The 21,362-nt window shown below is 38.6% G+C and overlaps 1 protein-coding gene across 7 annotated transcripts in view; it reads left to right on the top strand.

Annotated features, from left to right (window-relative positions):
* Positions 1-21,362, top strand: part of TAFA1 (TAFA chemokine like family member 1) — a 774,180-nt gene that overhangs the window by 268,551 nt on the left and 484,267 nt on the right. For 4 of the 7 annotated variants that reach the window (XM_033424876.2, XM_049715831.1, XM_033424875.2 and 1 more), the window contains 4 exons: positions 15,113-15,191; positions 15,568-15,653; positions 18,666-18,795; positions 18,914-18,986. The exons of 1 other annotated variant lie outside the window; for it this stretch is intronic. In XM_033424876.2, coding sequence (XP_033280767.1) covers positions 18,984-18,986 — 3 coding nt within the window. In that variant the 5' untranslated portion in view covers positions 15,113-15,191; positions 15,568-15,653; positions 18,666-18,795; positions 18,914-18,983. Of the gene's footprint in view, positions 1-15,112; positions 15,192-15,567; positions 15,738-18,665; positions 18,796-18,913; positions 18,987-21,362 lie in introns of all 7 variants that reach the window. 2 more of the 7 variants (XM_033424874.2, XM_049715830.1) reach the window with 2 other exon arrangements.

The raw sequence follows: 21,362 nt of genomic DNA, 5'->3' as shown, positions 1-21,362 counted from the left end.
TTGTCATCTTATTTCTGTGCTGCAGGTCTTTTTTTTTGTTTTTTCTTTCTTCTCTTATTTTAGATTGATGATGGAGTTTTCTCTCATTCTGCTTTGTCACTTTATTAGTTTAGAAGGTCTGTGTTGTATGTCTATCATTTTAGTAATTACCCAAGCTATTGTAACATGTCTGCCTATCTTAATGACATCTGGAGTTAATATTTTTATCATACTACAGAATGATACAAGACCTTACAGCAATTTACTCTGATCATCTCCTCCCTACTTAAATATGACCATTATCCAGTGTTTCAGTTTTAATTCCTCCCAAAGTAGACAATATTATTATATTTTATAGTGTTAGTGATTTTTTAACTTGCCCACATATGTGCCAGTATCTTTTACATTTCTTCTTGCAACTTAGCCTTTCCATGTGACATAATTTTCCTTCTGCTTGATATACATTTTTAGAGTATTTTTTTAGTGAGTCAGAACCCTCAGTAAAACCTACTAAGTTGTAGCTGTATGACTCTTTCTCTTATGATAGTGTGGGTGAGCAAATTCTTGATATTGTTAGTGATCAAACTTTAAAACAAGTTTCACCGTATTTCAAGTTTCTGGGTGCTCTAAATTAAGAAGACCAGAAAGATCACAGGTGGAAATACTTAAGAAACACAAACAATTACTGCTGTTACCTTGAACTACGTGATGTTGTCATATTTGCTGGTTATCATAGGTCAGTATCAGGAATTTCATATCATTTATCCTAATATTTATATCAATTCATATATAAAGGTACAAACACAGAAAGTGAGAACCCAAGCTTGATAATAATCTTAAACTAATTCTAAATTTTTTTTTTTTTTTTGCGGTACGCGGGCCTCTCACTGTTGTGGCCTCTCCCGTTGCGGAGCACAGGCTCTGAACGCGCAGGCTCAGCGGCCATGGCTCATGGGCCCAGCCGCTCTGCGGCATGTGGAATCTTCCCGGACCGGGGCACGAACCCGTGTCCCCTGCATCGGCAGGCGAACTCTCAACCACTGCGCCACCAGGGAAGCCCCTAAATATTTTAATTGATCAAAATTGCCTTCTTATTGATGGACACTAATAAGAAAATATAAATTTGAACATAAAATTAATTTACATTAAAAAGATACCACTTTAGATTGTTTTACATATTGGGTTTCCGTAGAATATTTCATTTGAGAACCCGATTCCTCTAACTAAACCAAACCAAAGGAGGAAGCATGAATTTTGTCCTTAGATATATAATTCTTTACCTGTTTATTGTTCTTTGATATACAACCTTAAGAGATGCTGTTGTTGTTTTCTTAAATGAGGAGTATGTAGTCTCTGCTTCACTTTGACTAATATACACAAAGCTTTTGAAAAAACTTCTGCAAACCTGTGAGTTAATTCAGACTTTTCACTCATATGTTATGCCTGACGTTTCTCTCACCAAAAGTGAAGGCTAATGACAATTAATATCTTTCACTACATGCTTTTCCTAAAATTCTTTAACTGCTTTCCAGCACACAATCACGTACTCTTCTTAGAAGAGGATTTGATGTTTGTGACAAACCAGTCTAGAATAAATGAATTGCTAACAATCCAGCTAATGACAGTAATTAATTAAACTATTTATTAAAATTTCTTGTGTCCTGGTAAAAGATAATATCCCTCTGGTTTATCTGTTTCATTGGCACAGAATGTTAACATAGTCATTTATTATGATAATGTAGTCAAAATGACTTTTCCCTTGTCTATAATATACTTCCAATTCATATAGCTCATGGAAATAAACATCACCATTCCCATTATGTTCTTCATGCTTACCTCCTTTATCTCTTGACATATTTTTAGATCTAAACATCTAATTTTGGTGAATAAATAAAATAAGAACAACCGTTAAGCAAATTCAGTAATTATGTAACTGGCTGACAGCTCTACTTTTAACAATTTTATAATTTAATGATTTAAGTAAAGATCTATTTTTAGAATTATTTTCCTATGGAAGGATTATTTAATATAGATTTTAGTTTAAAAAGAACGATTCTGACATCATCTTCCTCCTCACCAACCATTAATCATCACCATTATCTTAACGATAATCGTTGTTACCATTCTTTATATCATATTCTCTGCAAACTAACTTAAATTAGTTCATTTAATCCTCAGAACGATGCAGAGAAGTACATAGAATATGTAATATTCCCCAATTTAGAGGTGAGAAAAATGAGCTCTATGCATTTTAAGAGACTTAATCAAGCCGAGACTTGATTCTAGACCCTCTGTTTCTGCCTAGTGTTCTTTTTCCTCCCTCCTACGATCCCAGTACTTGCAAAGCTGAAACCTATCACCTGTAACTAGCAGTGATTTCTATACAAACTACAGATACCTTCTTAAAACAATTCTTGAATCTCAAAATTGAATACATGATTTTAGTAGATTAACCTATTGTAATACCTTAGACATCAGCCACAGCTTGGACAGACCTAAAACTGCATTGTCCAACTTGGTAGTCACCAGTTATATGTAATTGTTGAGCACTTGAAATGTACATCGTCTGAATTTAGCTGTGCTGTATCAAAATCACACTGGATTTCAAAGAGTTATAGGGCTTCCCTGGTGGCGCAGTGATTGAGAGTCCGCCTGCCGATGCGGGGGACGTGGGTTCGTGCCCCAGTCCGGGAGGATCCCACATGCCGCGGAGCGGCTGGGCCCGTGAGCCATGGCCGCTGGGCCTGCGCGTCCGGAGCCTGTGCTCCGCAACGGGAGAGGCCCCAGCGGTGAGAGGCCTGCGTACCGCAAAAAAACAACACAAAACAAAGAGTTATATACGACAAAAAGAAAGTAATATAGCTCATGAATAATTTTTAATATTACATGTTGACATGAAAATATATTTTGCATGTAAAGTGTTTGACATATTGTTAACTTAATTTCAGCTGTTTTTAAAAATGTTACTAAAAAGTGTAAAATAATACACATGGTTCACATGTATGCCTCACACTACACTTTTATTGGACAGTACTGCCGAAGAGTTGTCGTTCTCCTTGGGCATAGCTTCCTGATTTCACTCTTTATTTAACGCAATTTCCCTTTTAAAGTGTTTGAAACTTTTATGCCAGTACTTAAGCCTCATATTAACATAGTCATCTGTTTATTTCCCATATTTGGCACTCTACACTTTTATTTAGACCCTGCTAGGCTATATAAAAATTTATTAGAGCCTTCCTAGATATTTGAAATAGTTTTCAAATTAGAAATTCAGGTATGTCCTCAAAGTCCAGTGTGTTCTTAAAAAAAAAAGTATAAAGGTAGAGAGAGTGTTAGATCACAAAGCAATTTTATCCTGCAAGGTTAGAACTTAATGATAAATGATAATGATAATGATAAAAATTTAATGATAAAGTAAAATTTTGCTGAATAAATACATTAAGAAAGTTCTGCCTGAGTTTCCTCATCAACTGTATATAATATATATATAATACATATATACTTTCCACATATATATATACACACATATAAATATTAGGGTTTTATATCAATTATTTATAACTATATAATATATAAGTATATATTATATATAATAATGTGTGTAATATATATTAGGGTATTATTTTAGGGAGATTTTATATATATACATATATATATCTTTATATATATACACATACACGCATACAACTTTCCCACACACATACACACACATACAACTTTCCCAATGTGTGCGTGTGTATATTCATACATATATGTGTGTGTGTGTGTGTGTTTCAAGGATCAAATGAGTTAGTACACATACAACACAGAACAGTGCCAGCCATAAACAATAAATATTTGCTTTTATTTTATTATAAATTTTTATCGAAGAACCCTCACAGATCATTCATTATATTCTCAAATGATCTATGGCATGGTAGAACTTCATAGGTAATATGGGAGTGATTGTTAATAAAAGACAGTTGTGGAAACATATCTAAATAACATTGTTGTCTTTCCATATCCTTTTACCTAAATATCCCTGCATTTTTGCAACTATGCTGTTTATGTTTATATTGTTCTTAGAATTCCACTACTAAAGGGAAAATAACTACTAAAGGTTATTATTTAGTCATACTCCCTTACTTAACAGATGAATATGCCACCCAAAAAAGTTGAAAGTTATGTTTTGCACTCAGATAGTTATTTAAGAGAAGCAAGAGTAATAGTGGCGTTTTATTGAGCAATTGCCACAGGCTAGGGCTATGTAAAAGCTTTGAAGACTGTATCTCATTTAAGCAACTAAAGAAGCAACTAAAATACTGTAACTTCTCCCTGACATATGTGAGAAAATGGGAGCTAGAAGAGATTGACTTAGTTGTCCAAGGCCACATGGCAGGTAGACTGAGAACCATTGTATAAACTCTACTTTGATTTCAAAACTTGTGGGCTTGATCTTGTATTTTGTTGCTTTCCTTGTTGGTTTTGTTGTTGTTGTTTTTAAAGCAAAATAACAACATAAGGGATTATAAACTCTCTACTTTTGGTTAGTCTTGGATGAAGGGGGATTGGAGGCATTTGTTGAATCTAAACTCTCATGGGCAGCAAATGCCAACACGGAAAGGAGGCAGTCCCAGATTTATGGTTTTGGAGCCCTGGGCAAACACCTCAGAGAGGCCCTTGATCTGTTCATCTCAATGGGAATAAACATACAGGATGAGGAATTAACTGGGTTATGATGGACAAAATATACAGACACTTCCTTGAGGGACGTGTAAAGTGACTGAAGGAGCAAACCGAAAGAATGTCAAGTGGACTGTAAAAATGACTTTTTGCTTCTTCTCAATTTAGAGACACCAGAGCTTAACTTTTATCACCAAACAAAAGCATTAAGTGATCAAACAAATTTCAGGATCTTTAATCTAACAGACCTAGTATAAATGGATTAAATAACTTTAAAATTAGGTAAAAGAAAATTGAATTAATTTAATTGCTTGCTAATGTAGGAAAAAAATCAACTTCTCTCTTTATTATTAAACTGGTTTAAAAATGTATCTTGGGCTTCCCTGGTGGCGCAGTGGTTGAGAGTCCGCCTGCCGATGCAGGGGACAAGGGTTCGTGCCCCAGTCAGGGAAGATCCCACATGCCGCGGAGCGGCTGGGCCCGTGAGCCATGGCCGCTGAGCCTGCGCGTCCGGAGCCTGTGCTCCGCAACGAGAGAGGCCACAACAGTGAGAGGCCCACGTTCCGCAAAAAAAAAAAAAAAAAAAATGTATCTTAAGTAATGTATCTAAACTAATGTGAGGTCTACTGGGCTGAATGGTTTGAACAGCCAAGTTTGACTTGGAGACGACATGAATGCTTTGGATCCTTCTAGCTGGAAAAAAATCCTCCACAAATAAATAAATTGTTCATTCCTAATTTAAGGAGATGGAAGGAAGAATGGAAGATGAATACATTTTATTCAGACCAAAAATATTGTTTCTAGTGTACTGGATCCAATGAGTACAGAATAAGATCATTCTAGAAAATTCACATGGAAAGTGGCTACTGGTGGTAAGAATGGGTGTAATAGTTTGCTATTACTGCTATGACAGATTACCACAAACCTGGTGGCTTAAAACAATAGAGACTTATTTGTTCTGTAGATCGGAAATCTCACTGGGGTAAAATCGATGGGTCTGCAGGGCTGGGATGCTGCTAGAGACTTTAGAGGAGAATCTGTTACCTTGCCTTTGCCAGCTTCTAGGTCCTGCCTGCACTTCTTGGCTTGTGGCCCCATTCCTCCACCTTGAAGGCCAACAGAATAGCATGTTCCAATCTCTCCCTCTGACTTCCACACATACTCTCTCTTTCTTGTCTCCCTTTTCCACTCATCAGGTCACTGATGGAACCAGACTTCATCACAGAGACACAATTCCCTTGTGCTGTCTTCCTTGCGATCAGCTCTACCCATCCCTCTCTTCCCATCTGTTCAGTCATCAAGTCTTAGTAGCACAGATCCTGCTTTAAATTACTGTTGTTTTCATTTAGATAACCTATCATTTTATGCTACTCCATTATCATCCTAGAGGTTTTATCCACCAGATTTATCTGAGATCAGATTCATTTGGTCATCTGACCTCTTGGGACTTTTGACTAATGCATAAACTTGCATCAATACTATTGGATTCTTTTTCTGCATGATTACTGTGTGTCACCACTGGCACTGTTCATTCCATCCTCTCCATATAATTCCTACTATTCAAAGAATTTCCCAGCTTAATCCTAGTTCTCTGTTTCCATTGTACCATCTGTAAACTTGCTCACAATGTCTCTGTGTGTACGTACACACACAATATGTATATACAGCCATGTGTATACAGATGCTCACAATACCCAGGTGTGTGGATAGATGTGCATAATATCTGAATGTGTATACAGACACACACCTATAATTATATGTAATTTATGGACATAAATATTTGGCAAGAACACCCTCACTTAAGAGAAGAATAACATCCAGTGCTTGTGCTAGATATTTGGAAATTCTGGAAGATGAATTAATTATATGGAACCAGTTATGATGAAATTATGGAGATAGTTTTCTCAGAAGACACTGGTTGACAGAGGAACATTCTCTCTGTGTAAAAACCAAACCTTGGTTTCTGGGACCCAGACAAGTCTCACCGACAAGAGGTAAATTTCATCACAAGATCCTAGGAATATTTAATCATTAGGGAGTCAGCTTATGGAAGACCCACAGTCTAGTATTAAAATGGATCACTACTGGTGAATTAATGTTAGCCATTAGACGTTATTTTACCATATTCCTTCATATAAACCACGGTGAGAAATAAGGAAGCCTGTAAGTGCAGTATTCAGATTCAGTAAATGGTGATTTTTTCTGTTGAAGTTTACTAAATAATTTAATAAATTTCCCACCAGAATCCCGTGAAATTCCAAATAAATCAGTAGATTTTCAGTTAAGCTGTTTAGTGCTTGTAATGAAACCTTAATGTCTAACAGTGTCTACTGTTTACATTTGCCTGGGGTCTCTAAAACATTATGAGATGAAACGATTTTTCTGGTCCTTGGTGTATGGCTGTCATAGAATTAAAGTGTTTCATAATTTCATATTTGATAGAATAACTTCCATTCTTCAGTCTCCTGTGGGAAAGAAGAAATAGGTGGGGCTGCATTGAATAGTATGCTGTCTTGCCTAGATTGAATTTGTTATGAATTGCATAGTTCTCAATTGTACTCTCATGCATCTTTAAAACAAACCACAAATTCTCTGGGACATATTTTCTTCTTTGCTGAACACTGAGAGTGTATAAACGATGATTTAAGGGTCATGAAACTGAAGTTGGTATAAGGCTACAAACAGCATGTTAATTTTCTTTAGAAACATAAAAGAGAGCTTGTTTTGAATATCATTAAAAGTTTAATAAGAGTTCCTTTCAAGGCACTGCACAAAAGCAGCTCCACAGAAAAATAAATATGCACCCATTAGCCTTTGCTAAAATATACCCAGATTTCCAATTATACAATGCTTGTAAAGCCAATGATTTCCTCCTTTTAGAATCACTTAAAACAAGTGGTAAGAATTATATTGTTATTTAAATAGGGAACATTCATGTATAAAGAACCGATTTCTGTCTAAACTTAAGAGATTGCAGAACTTAAACATGATTCTATTTGAACACTTTGGACAGTTCAGAAGGAGGAATCAAAACAGCACAGAGGAGCGAGTTAGCCTGCTGGGCTCTGGGGAACAACTGGTCTCTTAACTTTTCTGTGAGCTCAGATAACTGAGTTCGTTCAGCAAATCTCCGCTGAAGTCCTGTTATGGCTACACTTTGTTCTAGGCACTGGGGTATAAGGCTGGACATGTTAGCCGATGTCCTGCCTGAAACCGACTGCATTTACTTTTTATTGGGGTGACAGACAAAACTCATGAACAAATTGATATGTAGTGTAATGTCAGGTGGTTAGCTGTAAGCGCTACGAGGGAAAATAAAGCAAGGTCAGGGGCAAAATGATAGGAGTGTGACCTGATTGCCCAGGTTTAACTTTCCTCACAAGGAACTTTACCTTATGATTTTTATTTGCAGGAGAATTTAAAGCAGCTTATAGAAATACGCAAGGCACAGAATAATTATATAAATATTCGAGGGAGTTAGGCATAAGGTTAGGAAAACAATTACATTCTGGGGTTAAGTTAGATCACAGAAATAGAGATCTTACAGCCTGGTATAGGTGCTGCATGTGAGCCAGGAGCTTGGCACAGAGGAATATTCAAGCAATCCTTAAGACTGTCTATCTTCAGAACATGAGTACGGCCAAGGGGTTCAGGAGAAGAACAGTTTGCTGAAATAGAGACCCAGAAAGTTTTTCTGTTGTGGATCAGATAATATGTAGTAGAATAGATGACTCCTTGATACCCCTTGATGAAGGCCAGTGGTTCGTCACTTAAGACCTGTTCAACAATAGTAATTAAAGGTCAAATTATCTCAGCATTGGTTGTTCATTTTCTCCTGGCCTTGTTTTTTATTTGTTTGTTTTTTGTGTGTTTGTGTGTGTGTGTATATGTGTGTGTGTGTGTGTGTGTGTGTGTGTGTGTGTGCTGTGCAGAAATGTCTCAGACCCCTCTGAGAATTTAATGAAAGTTATGGATCCTTTCCCCAGATTATGTCTACCCATAACTGGGCACATGGTATCAGAGTGTCAAGGAGGTTCTGAAGCACAAGCAAAAATCCCAAGATGTCCATTTCCCCCTTCTTATAATATCATGAGAGAGAAACATACTCACTGTTGTAAGCTCTGATTTAAAAAAAAATTCACATGCAAATATTCTTTGGCCAGTTATTAATAGAATCATATGCTTTGAAAATTAAGACCTTCTGAGAAAAATTAAGGAACCAAGAAAGATACTGGCAGGTCTGACCGTATGTTAACAGGTTGGACAAGACAACTTTCATATGGCATCCAAGTCCATCGTCATTTATCTCTACATTGTTTAGGTGTCTCCTTTTACTTTCTCTTTTATTCACTTTTATATTTTTAAGCAACATGGGAAGAATTTCCGTGGCAGTGTGTATATCTGCTTGTCAGTGTCATTTCATATCCCAGGAAACTGAATTAACTAGGTAACTAATAGGATAGAGTTGAATACAGTTTAACCAAATCCCTCTAGTTGAGCCAGAATTGAAACTCAAATCACAAAAAGATCTATCATGAACAGCAAAGAAAATAATACCAATCTAGGAGGATAAATGTCTTAATTGTCAAGCATCACATTTTAACAGTTTGGTTTGGCAACATTAAGAGGATTTCAAATTACAGTATCACCTACTGGGACTCATTCAGTCATGCCCACATTTACCCACCTGACCTGCTAAAAAAAAATTCAATGAATCAGAATAAAAGTGCTCATTGGAAAATGATATAACTTTACCCATTATTTTTCAGTGGTGCCTTTTCCATTCTTTCTTGTTTTTCCATTTTATTCCCTGTGGTATTCAAAACCTGTATTGGAAGCCAAGAAAGCAGAGGGTGGGGGAGTTATTAGTTACCACAAAAGAGAAGTAAGGTCTCTGCATGGGGCCCGCAAGTCTTTGTCACTCAAGTGGTGCTATTGAGTTAAGGAATTGTAAAAGCCTGCTTCTGTTTTAAAGACCCACAATGGTAATACCCAGCAGGAGAGAAAAATACTTTTTTTTAAAAAAACATAATTCCTTTCAGTGTGAATTTCTCTTCAGGTACACTCACATAAGCACTTGTTTTATATGAGTGGATCTTCTGATATACAGTAGATGTGTTTCTTGACAATTCAATACCCCTGAGACATTTCTAACTTGAGTCCTGTTTTCCCAGAGAATTTGACTAGATGTTGAGAAAACTTTTTATTTGTGACTTGCTAGTGTGCTGGTATATTAATATTGGTATATTAAAATACTGTGACAATCTCCCTGATCATTAGTTTGCTTATCGTTAAAAAATGGAATAAAAATTGTGCCTGTGGCATAAAGTTATGGTCAGGATTAAATGAATTGATACATGTAAGACACATGGAACACACATAGGCAGCACGCAGTGGAACTGGCAGTCATGATATGAGGATAACAGCTTTTCTCCTTTGATTGGCAAATTCATAGATTTCTCTTTATACCCCAGTTCATTTCTAGCTGCTGTGAAGGATGGTATCCTATGTTTTTGGTGGGTCCCAATTTTGTTTACATAATTTAGCATCTATATATATTTGTAGTCTACCTGTAATTACAGCTGCAAATTTGATCCTATGATGCTGATGGCATCCTACCTCAAATGCCCCCAGGATCTCTCTGTTCTTCTGCCTAAAGACTTTTCCTACAGCCATGAACGGTTATTATATACAAGGTAATACCCACAGTAAATCTCAACTATGGGAGGCTAAGAGTCCATGTATAAATGTCTCAGACACTTTGGTTTTTGGTGGGAGCATTCTGAGACACATTCTACCTTGTTCTCAGATGGTCCCCCAGTAGGAATGAACCTAGCTGCTTACAGCCATCACCAGTTCAATAATATAGCTTAATTGGCTTTTTCTCCTTTCATGCTTCCTGCTTCTGGGATCATCTCTCAAATAAATTCCCAAGGCTTTGTCTCAGGCTCTTTTGTGGAGGAATCCAACTTTAGACGCAGAACATAGCCTATATTTTCACTTGGACCATCACAACTGTATTCTCCAAAATTAGTGAAAATTCTTGCAGATAATTTTTTGTGTGATGTAATAGCAAGGAGACAAACTGAAAGAAAGCTAATTTTATTTATATAGAAAATCCATAAATCTATGTACCTTTTCTTAAAATTTTTATAGCCCTCCATGTATTAAATGAATTATCAGTAGATAAATACTTAGATATACTAAAGATGCTAACTACTTTATTCTATTAATCTTTCCATAAAAGAAACAATCCTATTTATAGTGGTAATTACATCCTCACTTTTTTATTTTCTAGGTGTGAGTTTGGGGGCAGTGCTTGGGATTTAGGACCAATGAGTAATTTCACTACAAAGCTGGAAATGAATGGAGTCTATGGGGAGATATACATTGGAGGGAAGAAAAAGAAAATAAATTTTCATCCTGTGGCCATGTTGATTGACCAGTCAGCCCAACCATGACTTCTGCTTTTCACCCGTTGGCCAATGGAACTGACCAAGAAACAGAATATCTTGACTTAAGCCTGTACAGCTCAAATCTCAGTTGGTTAAGCCACCTCTGCAAAACCAGTTTGTGTTGCCCTGTAGGCATTTTTACAGTATCCTGTGTCTGTCTTTCTGACTGTCAGTCTATCTCTGGTTATTATAAATGCTTTATTTAACCTTTTCCTTGTAGGGGCATGCGTGAGATTAGTAGTTATTTTTTTAGAGAGAAAATTAATTAAGGTAAGGCCTCAGGCTACCTGATCCTTCCCTTATGGAAACTTAGCATGCAACAATAACCCCTGAAGGGATAAATCTTATCCAATATGGCTTTCATCATGCAAACTAGTAGGTTTTAGATTGGATTGAGCTGTAAGACATGTTGGTTTGGTCTGCATGGTGATGATGATGTTTTTAATTTGAATTACTTGTCAATTTAAAGATCAAGGTGGTGCCAACAAAAATGAATATTTTGAGCTCCTGAAATACTGGAAGCTTTTAATAAGCCCAGGTCTCCGTTTCTACAATGCACACATAAGCTAGAGCAGAGTATCAGTGTCCTTCAGTCAGAGATCCCTGTGGTCCTCTCATAGGTCACCATGGTCTCCTCATAGGTGGCCAGTTCTTGCTCCTTGACTCTATTTTCTTGCTTCTCATCTGATTCACTCACTTATACTACCAGTCTAGCCCCCAGAAGGTTTGAATTTAGACTCAGTTTCAAAATCAGAAAGGACACAAAATAAAGTAACTTCCCTTTTTTAAAGCCAAAATAAATCTAGGATACAATGGTACAATTTAAATCAGCTAATTCTAGAGCTTGCTGGGGCCTTTGAAATTTCATTCAAGCTCCCTTAATTTACTGATATGGAAACTAGGAACAGAGAAGTTAATTTCTGCATTAGGGTCACACAGCTAATTGATATAGTGTATCAGCACTAAAGTGGTCTAAATAACACTTTGAAGATGCTTCACTTTTTCCCTTGGTGTAGAAAGGTCATAGGCTATGTCTTTCTCCAGGATTTTGGGTATTTCAAAATTTACCTTTTTTTTTTAAAGTCAAGTTATTTATAAAATACAAATTACAAAATTCAGAACTTTCAAACAGCCAAGAAATAAAGCCATTATGTTTTGAAGCCGTCTGTGTAGCTGTTGAGAGTGTGTCAGTAAGATGATAGATCCACAGGAAGGTGAGAGTACACAGAAAGTGGAAAGAGAAAGTGTTAATAGAAATCAAATGCTTTAAAGAGGTTGGATGTACGATTCTCTTCTAAATATTACTTTTTTTGGTCATCATTAACCCTAGTATTTTGTTTCATTCTTCACATTGGAAATTTCTTCCACTGTAAGATTTCAGCTTTATATAAAAAGATAATAGGTATTCTAATCTATTTTAGAACCTTCGTAAAGGTCACTCTGGGAGTGATCTGAGAGCTTTAACAGACGTGAACACCGAAGTCCTCATTAACTACTCAAACAAAAATTCTTAAAATTCAAAGAATTCTGGGGCTTCCCTGGTGGCGCAGTGGTTGAGGGTCCGCCTGCCGATGCAGGGGACACGGGTTCATGCCCCGGTCCGGGAGGATCCCACATGCCGCGGAGCGGCTGGGCCCGTGAGCCATGACCGCTGAGCCTGCGTGTCTGCAGCCTGTGCTCCGCAACGGGAGAGGCCACAACAGTGAGAGGCCCGCGTACCGCAAAAAAAAAAAAAATTCAAAGAATTCTGAGTTGTTATTAGGATGGAGTAAAGGGACCCTTTACTCTTTCAAAAGCAAAAAAAAAAAAAAACAAACCTCCAGCCTAAGAATTTCCAGATGTGACACGTGTTTGGTTGCTAAACTGGCTGTGCATGGACATGAGTGGAGAGGAAGCTGGTGACATGCAGATGTCATATAACTCCTATTAAATAAGTGCTGTTCTCCAAGAATGCCAGGCTTTCAAGGCCAGGGTAACTCAAATCTCTTATTTATATATTAGTTTTCTCCGAACTAAGGCAAATGCTCCTCCCCCATCCAAAAAACACCCTGGGTCACACATAACACATACTGGTTCATAACTCCTTTTAAACAGGTGCTTCACATTATGTACTTTTTATTCCAATTATCTTACAACTGGCCTCTCTGCTTCCACCGGTCCCCCCGCTTAGAGTCTATTCCCTACCCAACAGGCACAACATCCTGCTAAAACAGAAGTCCTCCCGTGTCACTCCTCTGTTCTAACCCTCGAATAGCTTTTAGCTCACACAGAACAAGGATCTAAGTTGTTATGATGTCCTACAATAAGGGTTCTCAAAAAGTGGCCCCTGGACCAACAATATCAGCATCAGGAACTTGTTAGACATGCGCATTCTCAGACCCTACCCCAGATCTACTGCAACTCTAGGGATCCAGGGGTGGGCCCAGCAATCTGTGTTTTAACAAGTCAGCCAGGGAATTATGACGCTCAGCTAACGTTTGAGCCCTAGACTCCGTGGTCTTTAGATCTTATTACATTTGGACTTGAATACTCTCCCTCTCCTAAGCTGACCCCAACCACCCTGGCCTCCTTGCAGCCACACAAACATGCTAGGTCCACTACTTCAGAGGCTTTGTACTTGCTGTTCCCTCTCCCCCCAGATAGCCATGTGGGTGGCTCCCGCACCAACGTCAGGTCTTTTATCAGATGCCATCCTCACAGTTGAGGCCTCCCTGCCCACTATATTAGTCTCCTAGACCTCCCGTTACAAAGTACTGAACTAGATGACTTAAAACAACAGATATTTATTTTCTCTCCCAGGGTTCTGGAGGCTGTAAGGCCAAGTTAAGGTGCCCTCTGAGACTCTGGGTAGAATCCCTCTTTGCCTTTTCCTAGCTTCTGGTGATAGTCCGAAGTCCTCGTGTTCCTTGGCCTATGATTGCATCACTCCAGTCTGCCTCTGTAGTCACATGGTGCTCTCCCTGTGTGTCTTTACACTATTTTCTAATCAAAGGACAATAGTCATATTGGACTAAGAGCCCACCCAACTCCACTATGACTTCTTTTCAACTAATTACGTCTGCATATATTCTGTTTATAAATAAGGTCACATTCTGAGGTACTGGTGGTTAGAACTTGAATGTAGCTCTTCGGAGGAGGAATGCAATTAAATGCTTAACGCCCACCCTATTTAACGTTGCATTCCGCTGTCTGCAGTTCCTATCCCACTTCTATTCTTTGTTTTTCTTTTTTCTGTTTATCACCTCCTAAAACATCCTATGTTTTACTCTTAGTTTACTGACTGGCTCCCTTCTCTGGAATTTAAGTTCCATAATGGTCGTCCTTTTTGTTTTTCATCCTCACAATACCCTCAGCTCTTACAACTACCTGGCACACAGTAGGAGCTCAATAAACCTATTCTGAATGAATGAAAATGATAGACCATTAGCAAGACCATTTCATTGTTAAGAAGTCTGATTACCATAAAAACAATCTCTCTTTTTTTTTCACTCCCTGGAGGCTAGGGTATGCAGAGGGTAGTATGAAAGTACCCCCCTGAGAAACTTTAAGTTCATTCTAAAACTAATGGTAAGCTTGTAGGTGGACTGGGCTTTCTCAGGGAGAGAGACCCAAGGGAAGCGCTGGAGCTGGGGATCTTATTGGGTTAATAATGCAGGGACGAGGAACCCGGGAATGGGCTGATATCAGCAGTACAGTTGGTGAAAGCAGGACACGGGAGTGAAAGGCTCCTACACTGGGGTCTCTTGTGCCTGGATCTTGAAGTCTCTGCTCATTCACTTACTCATTCATTAATTCATTCATTCATTGACCAAATTTCTGGATATCTAAGTGCCACATTCTGGGCTCCAAACTTGGGATATAAGACTAGGTCTCTGAACTTATGGAACTTGCACTATATGAGGGGATTAAATATAAGTGAGTGCATGGGTGCACCACAGCCAGCTTTTTCATGGGACAAGACCTGCTCGAAGTGTCTTTGCATTCACCCCAAAGAAAATCAATTTCCTTTCTTCCAGTCCAGGCACAAAATAATACAGGCATTTACTGGCCAGGTGGGAATTCGCCAAAACAGAAGCCTGGATTGGTCTGTCAAAGGTAAGGCTGCTGTTGATCAGGCCTTGTTTCTAGACTCAGTGCTTAAGCACGCCCCTGGGTAGTGGAATTAAAGAAGGAGCTGATTAGTGCGGTGGGTTAGCATGTGGGCTATAAGCTTACACCCAAGTGTGCATTTCTGCTCAGCCAGGTATGAGCCATATAACTTTGGGAAAAGGCACCTAACCTATCTGAGGCTCCATGTTCTTATCTATAAAATGGCATTAATCTTTCCATGTCGTGGGATGGACACAGCTAAAGAATATAAGCAGGTAGCTCAGTGGCTGGTCCAAGTCAGCACTCACTAATCTTATTCAAGGAAAACACAAATCCAGATGTGGCAGATTTAAGAATTTGTTGGTTCTTTGCTTCTCTTCAGTGACATCATGGGATAAAAGAGATGGAGCCGTGAAAACAAGATGAGCCAGAGATCTGCAAATGTGAAACACCTGCCCAGATCAAGAGGTGGGCAATTGTGGCGGAAATGGCCCAGAAAATTACAACCTTCTCTTCTACTTGTGTTTTAGGAGAGTATCTAAATTTGACCAGGTATGAATTTAGGGTGACAAATATAAGGCAAGTTTCATAAAACACTACAGGGAGGTGACCCATAGTATGAAAACACAAGGTTTCATCCTGGTGTTGCTAAAATTAGGCAGACTGACTTTAGCCTCTCTCTTTAGAGGCTGTCTTACAAAAGACAGCAGTGAATTAAAACTGAACAGTAAACTGCGCTTTCACCATCTGTCTTGAGAGAAGTATGACCTGGGCCTGGCTGTCATTCAGGCTCTTTGGGAAGGAAAACCATTTATAAGTTTTTCTAGCCTCTGGTTGGGCACCCTGTACAGAGTTGGAACCAAACTATTACAAATGCCTCCTAAGGTTATTTCCTGGGCTTGCATTTCAATAGAAATACTTTGACAGTGAGGTTGAAGTCACTGATAATACAAATAACTTTATTAGACTGCTCTGATTAAAACACTGAAGGTAAGAAACTCTCTTCCATGCTCTCCTGTCCTGTTTCTCCTTCAGATTTTCCCCAACTGATCATTGAAATATGGCTAGGCTGCTGGGCTGATGTAAATGGTCATTAATTAACAACCATGGTCTTTGCGAACCCGATGCTTTTGAAAAACTACATCTGTAGCAAAAAGCAGGCTTGAAGCTGTGAGAATAATAGCATGTTTTTAAAAATTCTGCACCTGGACAAACAAAATGTCCTTTTTTAGAGCAAGGATGTCATCGGACAGAGGCAGGGAAAAAAAAAAAAACCCAAGAAGCCGGCGAATCTCCAGCATGCTGTCAAGATATTAGTTTGCTGGCCCACTTCTGACTATACATAAAGATCTTTTCTTCCAGCTAAAGCATTTGATATACATTTTTCTATTCTGGAAACACGAGCTTTGGCCTTTTTAGGTCAGATATATAGGTCTACATTATGAATGGCACCCAGTGCCTGGTTTTATAAACTGATTGCTGTTCTGTCCTTGCTTGCTCTAGAGCAAGGAGATGTTCAATCCAGACAGGCATCTTTCCGCTAAATGACCTTTGCTCAGCCTTCTTCTCGTTGTAACTTCACAACATGTCGGCAGCGTTGGATTAAACTAGGTTTAGCATCTATTCAGTAATTCCTTGAGCAGTAGGTTTTCTTCTTTAAAGCAATACAGGAGAACTCTGCTTTGTTGCCAGTGCTAGGGGGATGGTTTTATGAGGAGACATAGTTTGACTTAGAATATTCCCACTTCCTTTAACAATGTGCTGTATTTTAATAGAGTTCCCATATATTATGCAAACGAAATGTTTTACAGACTTGTCACAGATGGCAGTTGGAAGTGACTATTGGACGATCACTCCATACCATCTTCTTAAAAACGACGGGCTTGATTTGTCTCCCCGTGATCCCTAATTTGAGGCGCATAAGCCACAGACGTAAGAAAAACTTCTAAAGAGTTATGCAGGGGTGGGAAAATACAAAGTTCTTTGAAGAGAGACTAGGAGAAAATATCTTCCTGTGTGTTTCCTGAAAGAAGAATTTTATGCCTCCACTAATAAGTATTAATTTTTTCTTTTTACTATACCTGATGCATTGTGCTGGGAGGAAGGTGAGTGGAGAGAAAGACCAACGTATCTGAGAGCTTTGGGGGCTATTTCCTACAGAGTTAAGCACTGCTTGTTAGCAACATTGTAGGTCAGATTTTCCCATCCTACTCATCTCTTTGAGGTCCTTCCAGACCAATTTTGGGGCATCCCCCAAACTGCATATTTTCTGGAATCCATTTTCTGCTTCAGGTGCCATTCACCTCTCCCTCTGCCAGCCCCTCATGGTCATCTGACCTCTATTTCATGAAAGCAGAGCCTTTCCCCCATTTTCATGTATTATTCCTGTTTCTAAATCAGGTCACCATTAACATTTCCATGGAGCTTAGCTTATTGATTGAATGAGCCACCCTTTGTTTTAGTGAATGCAATTTGGCGGAAAGAAATCCAGCTAAGCTAGTTTGGTAGAAATGGGGATTGTTCATAGGACACAGAAAGTTCATAGAAATAGGGGACGGGAAATACTGTAAAGCCAGGGTCTCGTGGGAAATGAAACTGGGGAGTGAATCTGGATCTAAACAGCTCTGGGAGCCTCAACAGTCACAGAGGCCACAGACTTCGTTCGAATGCTTTGTTATCATTATGCTTTGGCAGTCTTTCATGTGTCCTTAATTTTTTGCCCTGCTACCAATCCATCCAATGTTTCACAGTCCCAAATCCAACTTCCTTGGAAGTGGATTGTTTGGCCTGAACTCACCTTTTCCCTTTATTTCCCTGGTCAGTGGTCAGCCTCTGGTTGATTCTTCCTTGAATTGGGCGTTCACTTCTGGTCCAATCAGATGAAATTGAATTGGGCTGTGTTGGGGGGAGAGTATGGAAGAAGAGTCACGCACACTTGGAGTATCAGAGGCTATGGCCAGAGACCAGTAATTTGAGAGAGGGGTGTGGGTGTATCGTCTAAGATAAGGTAGTCGCATTTGTCCCCAGGGACCTTTATAGAAAGGTTGAGTTTTGGGAAGATGCTAAGGATAGATATGGTGGTTTTCACTTATGTTGAAATTATATTGCATGAGCATTTCATATTTTGCCCAGAGTTTATTCCAGGCAGCAGTTAGAAAATAGGAGACTTACCTGTGTCCTCTGTGTGTGTGTGTGTGTGTGTGTGTGTGTGTGTGTGTGCTCATGTGCACGCATGTGCTCTATGCACACACATGCAGTAGGGATAGGAGAGGATTAGTACAAACTTTTCGTGCCAGAAGACACCTTAGAGATCCTTGGGCTCAACCCACACATTTCACAGATGAAGAAATCCAGACTCATAAAGTTTATGTGATTAGCTTGCGGGCATACAGCTATTAAGTGGCAGAAAAGAGACTCAGTTATCTTGATTCCTCATCCAATGAGATTTATAACCCAGCTCTATTATATTTTTGTCTCCAGAAAAAAGTCTTTGTTCATTGAAACAGGACCAAACGTATACTATGCTTTGTCATCACATGGTTTGCTCATTACCTTTCAAGTCCTAGCTCAAAGCTCCCCACTCCAAAGGGCCACCTGGACACTGCCTCAGGTGGGTGCCACTCCTTGTCCCTTGGTTTTCTATTAATTATTTTCATAGCTTTATATCACTTAGTCCAATCTTTAATCACCTTATTTATTTTTCTCATTTTCCTCCTTTGCTAAAATAGGAGATTCCAGGGAAGTAAAGGTTGTTTCTCTTCACGTCTGTATCCTCAGCTCTGTGATCATGCTCAGCACATGGTAAGCACATACCCATAATTAATCAGACCTTTGTGAATTTAATAAATATAAATATTAAAATATCAATAATAAACCTCTGGGGGGAGCACATAGACTCTTTTCTGGTCATACATACTTCTTAATTATTGAGGTCATGCAAAGTTTTATTTTCCTGTGGTATTAAATTTCTCTAAAGGTCTCTACATATTTTTGTATACTGTGTTACAATTTTAGGCTAAAACAAAACCTGGAACTCACAGCAAAGGGAACAAGCAACAGCTGATTCAGATGTGGCTTTACCTCTGTGGGTGTATTCTATATAAACTGAGTGCGTTCATGACAGAGAGTAACTTGGCTTAGAGATGCTGCACCCCAAATATCCTTTTTGTTTGTGAATGTTCCTGTGACTCTCTGATGATGAGAACTGTTCATTCTTATTTCTGGCTCTTGGCAGCCTACAGATGCTTCCTGTTAGTGCTCCTGGCAGGTTCCTGGTGGGGCCTGTTGTTTATTGCCCTATCTATCAAGTCCTATTTATTTTTTAAATAAACTTTAAGTATACTGTAAACTCCCTTCACAAACAGATTTTTCCTCCTCTTTCACACTTGACAAACGTCTAAAAGAAATAGTAACTCTGTCTCATATATATTTGAACCTGAACCTTTTAGGAAAGAATTATACTTAAAGTACCCAAGAACAGGGATGGTGTCAGCCTAAAATCTCCCTTGCAACTATTAATTCTCTTTCCCTCAACCTCTCCTTCTCGCTTTCTCTTTCACTCCCTTCTTTTTTATTGTATTATCTCATTCTTGTTTCCATACTGCCCTCTCCTCCCGGTAATCATCCCACCCCAGGTCAAATTCTCTGGTTGAACTGCCGTCTATATCTTTCTTAAATACTGCTTACATAATGTAAATGTCTTTATAAAAAAGTTTAAAGGATTTGCTTTTTGCAAGCTCATCAAGTCGAAACATTTTACATCTCTTTCTTTGTCCTCAATCATGTAAACCTACTATTCCTTTCATCAGTAAACTCTACTATTTTCCAACACAAAGGTGATGAGAAAGGACATTGACTGGTATAACATAAAAGAGCTTGGAATTTAGCATCATACTGACTCGGGTTCAATTCAAACACTACTACTTATTAACTCTGTCTTTGACGAAGTCTCCTAACTTCTCTTACATTTCTTCATTGGAAGGGTTTTTACCCAGTATTTATTTGGGTAAACGTTCCTGGTATTCTCTAAATATTTCCAGCTCTTCGTCTGAGCACATGATAGTACTTTTCAATTTAGGCATGGTTATATGACCTGTTTTTGCTAATGCAATCTGAGTGGAAGTTCTGTGTTTCAGTTGTGCATAGAAGTTTTTTAGAGGCAGCGTGTGATTTGCTATGGTCCCTTCCCTCAGTGAAGCAAATATGGACGCATGTGTTGAGAAGGAACCTCCATTATCCTGAGGTCTTGGCTGTTAACAGTAAGCAGAGCCTTCTACTGATCCACCATGGATATGTAGCAAGAGATATTGGGGTCATTTGTTATTACAGCAAGTCTTGTCCTATCCTAACTGACACATTTACTTTGCAAGATTGTTTGGAGGATGAGTGAAAGTATCTAATATCTAATATGTAAAGCATCAACATAATATGCAATCAGTAAATGGTAGATGCCTTCATCAGTAGTCTAATTATCATCTTTGTTACCATTGTTTCTTTGTTAGATGCTGTGTGTTCTTTTTATTTCCATATTTTGTTTTTTCCCATTATCTTATGTGCTATAAATATGTATTTACATTTCTGGCCCTTCAATAAATTACAAGATCTTTGAAAAGGGCAAGATACTTCATATGTCCTCATTCAGCCATTCTCAGTTAGGTTTGGTATCTATTCCAACTAAATGCTACCATGGTAGCATACAAGCATTTATAGACAGTACATTAACAAATGGGTGTATTTGTGTTCCAGTAAACTTAATTTACAAAAACAGGAGGCAGACCATAGTTTGCGGACCCTTGATTTACACTCTCGTATCCCCTCTTTCTCCTTTTCTGTCTTTCAGTTTTATTATTTGTCTCTGGGTGACTGTGCTTTCTGCTGCCACAGGCAGAATTTTTCTAATGGCAGATAAAAACAGTCACCAGTAGCCCCAAGTCTATGTTATAAAGGGAGCAAATCCCTTTCTCCCAGTGTTCTTCTCGGATAATATACCACACTTGGACCAATTTCTGCTGGCAGGACATGGGAATTCCTGATTGGTCAGGCCTGAGTCATGTGACTACCTCTGTGATCACAGAATAGTTGAGGCACTGTGATTGATGAACCCTTTGGGACCACCTGGGTTAGGGATGGGAGAAAGAGGGATGTTTGGTAGGAATAATAGGATGCTCATTATAAGCC

Source organism: Orcinus orca, chromosome 10 (genome assembly GCF_937001465.1).
Source record: "Orcinus orca chromosome 10, mOrcOrc1.1, whole genome shotgun sequence".
In the NCBI taxonomy this organism is placed as follows: domain Eukaryota; kingdom Metazoa; phylum Chordata; class Mammalia; order Artiodactyla; family Delphinidae; genus Orcinus; species Orcinus orca.
The sequence above is the reverse complement of the archived record's forward strand: the minus strand, read 5'-3'. Positions and strand labels throughout refer to the sequence as shown.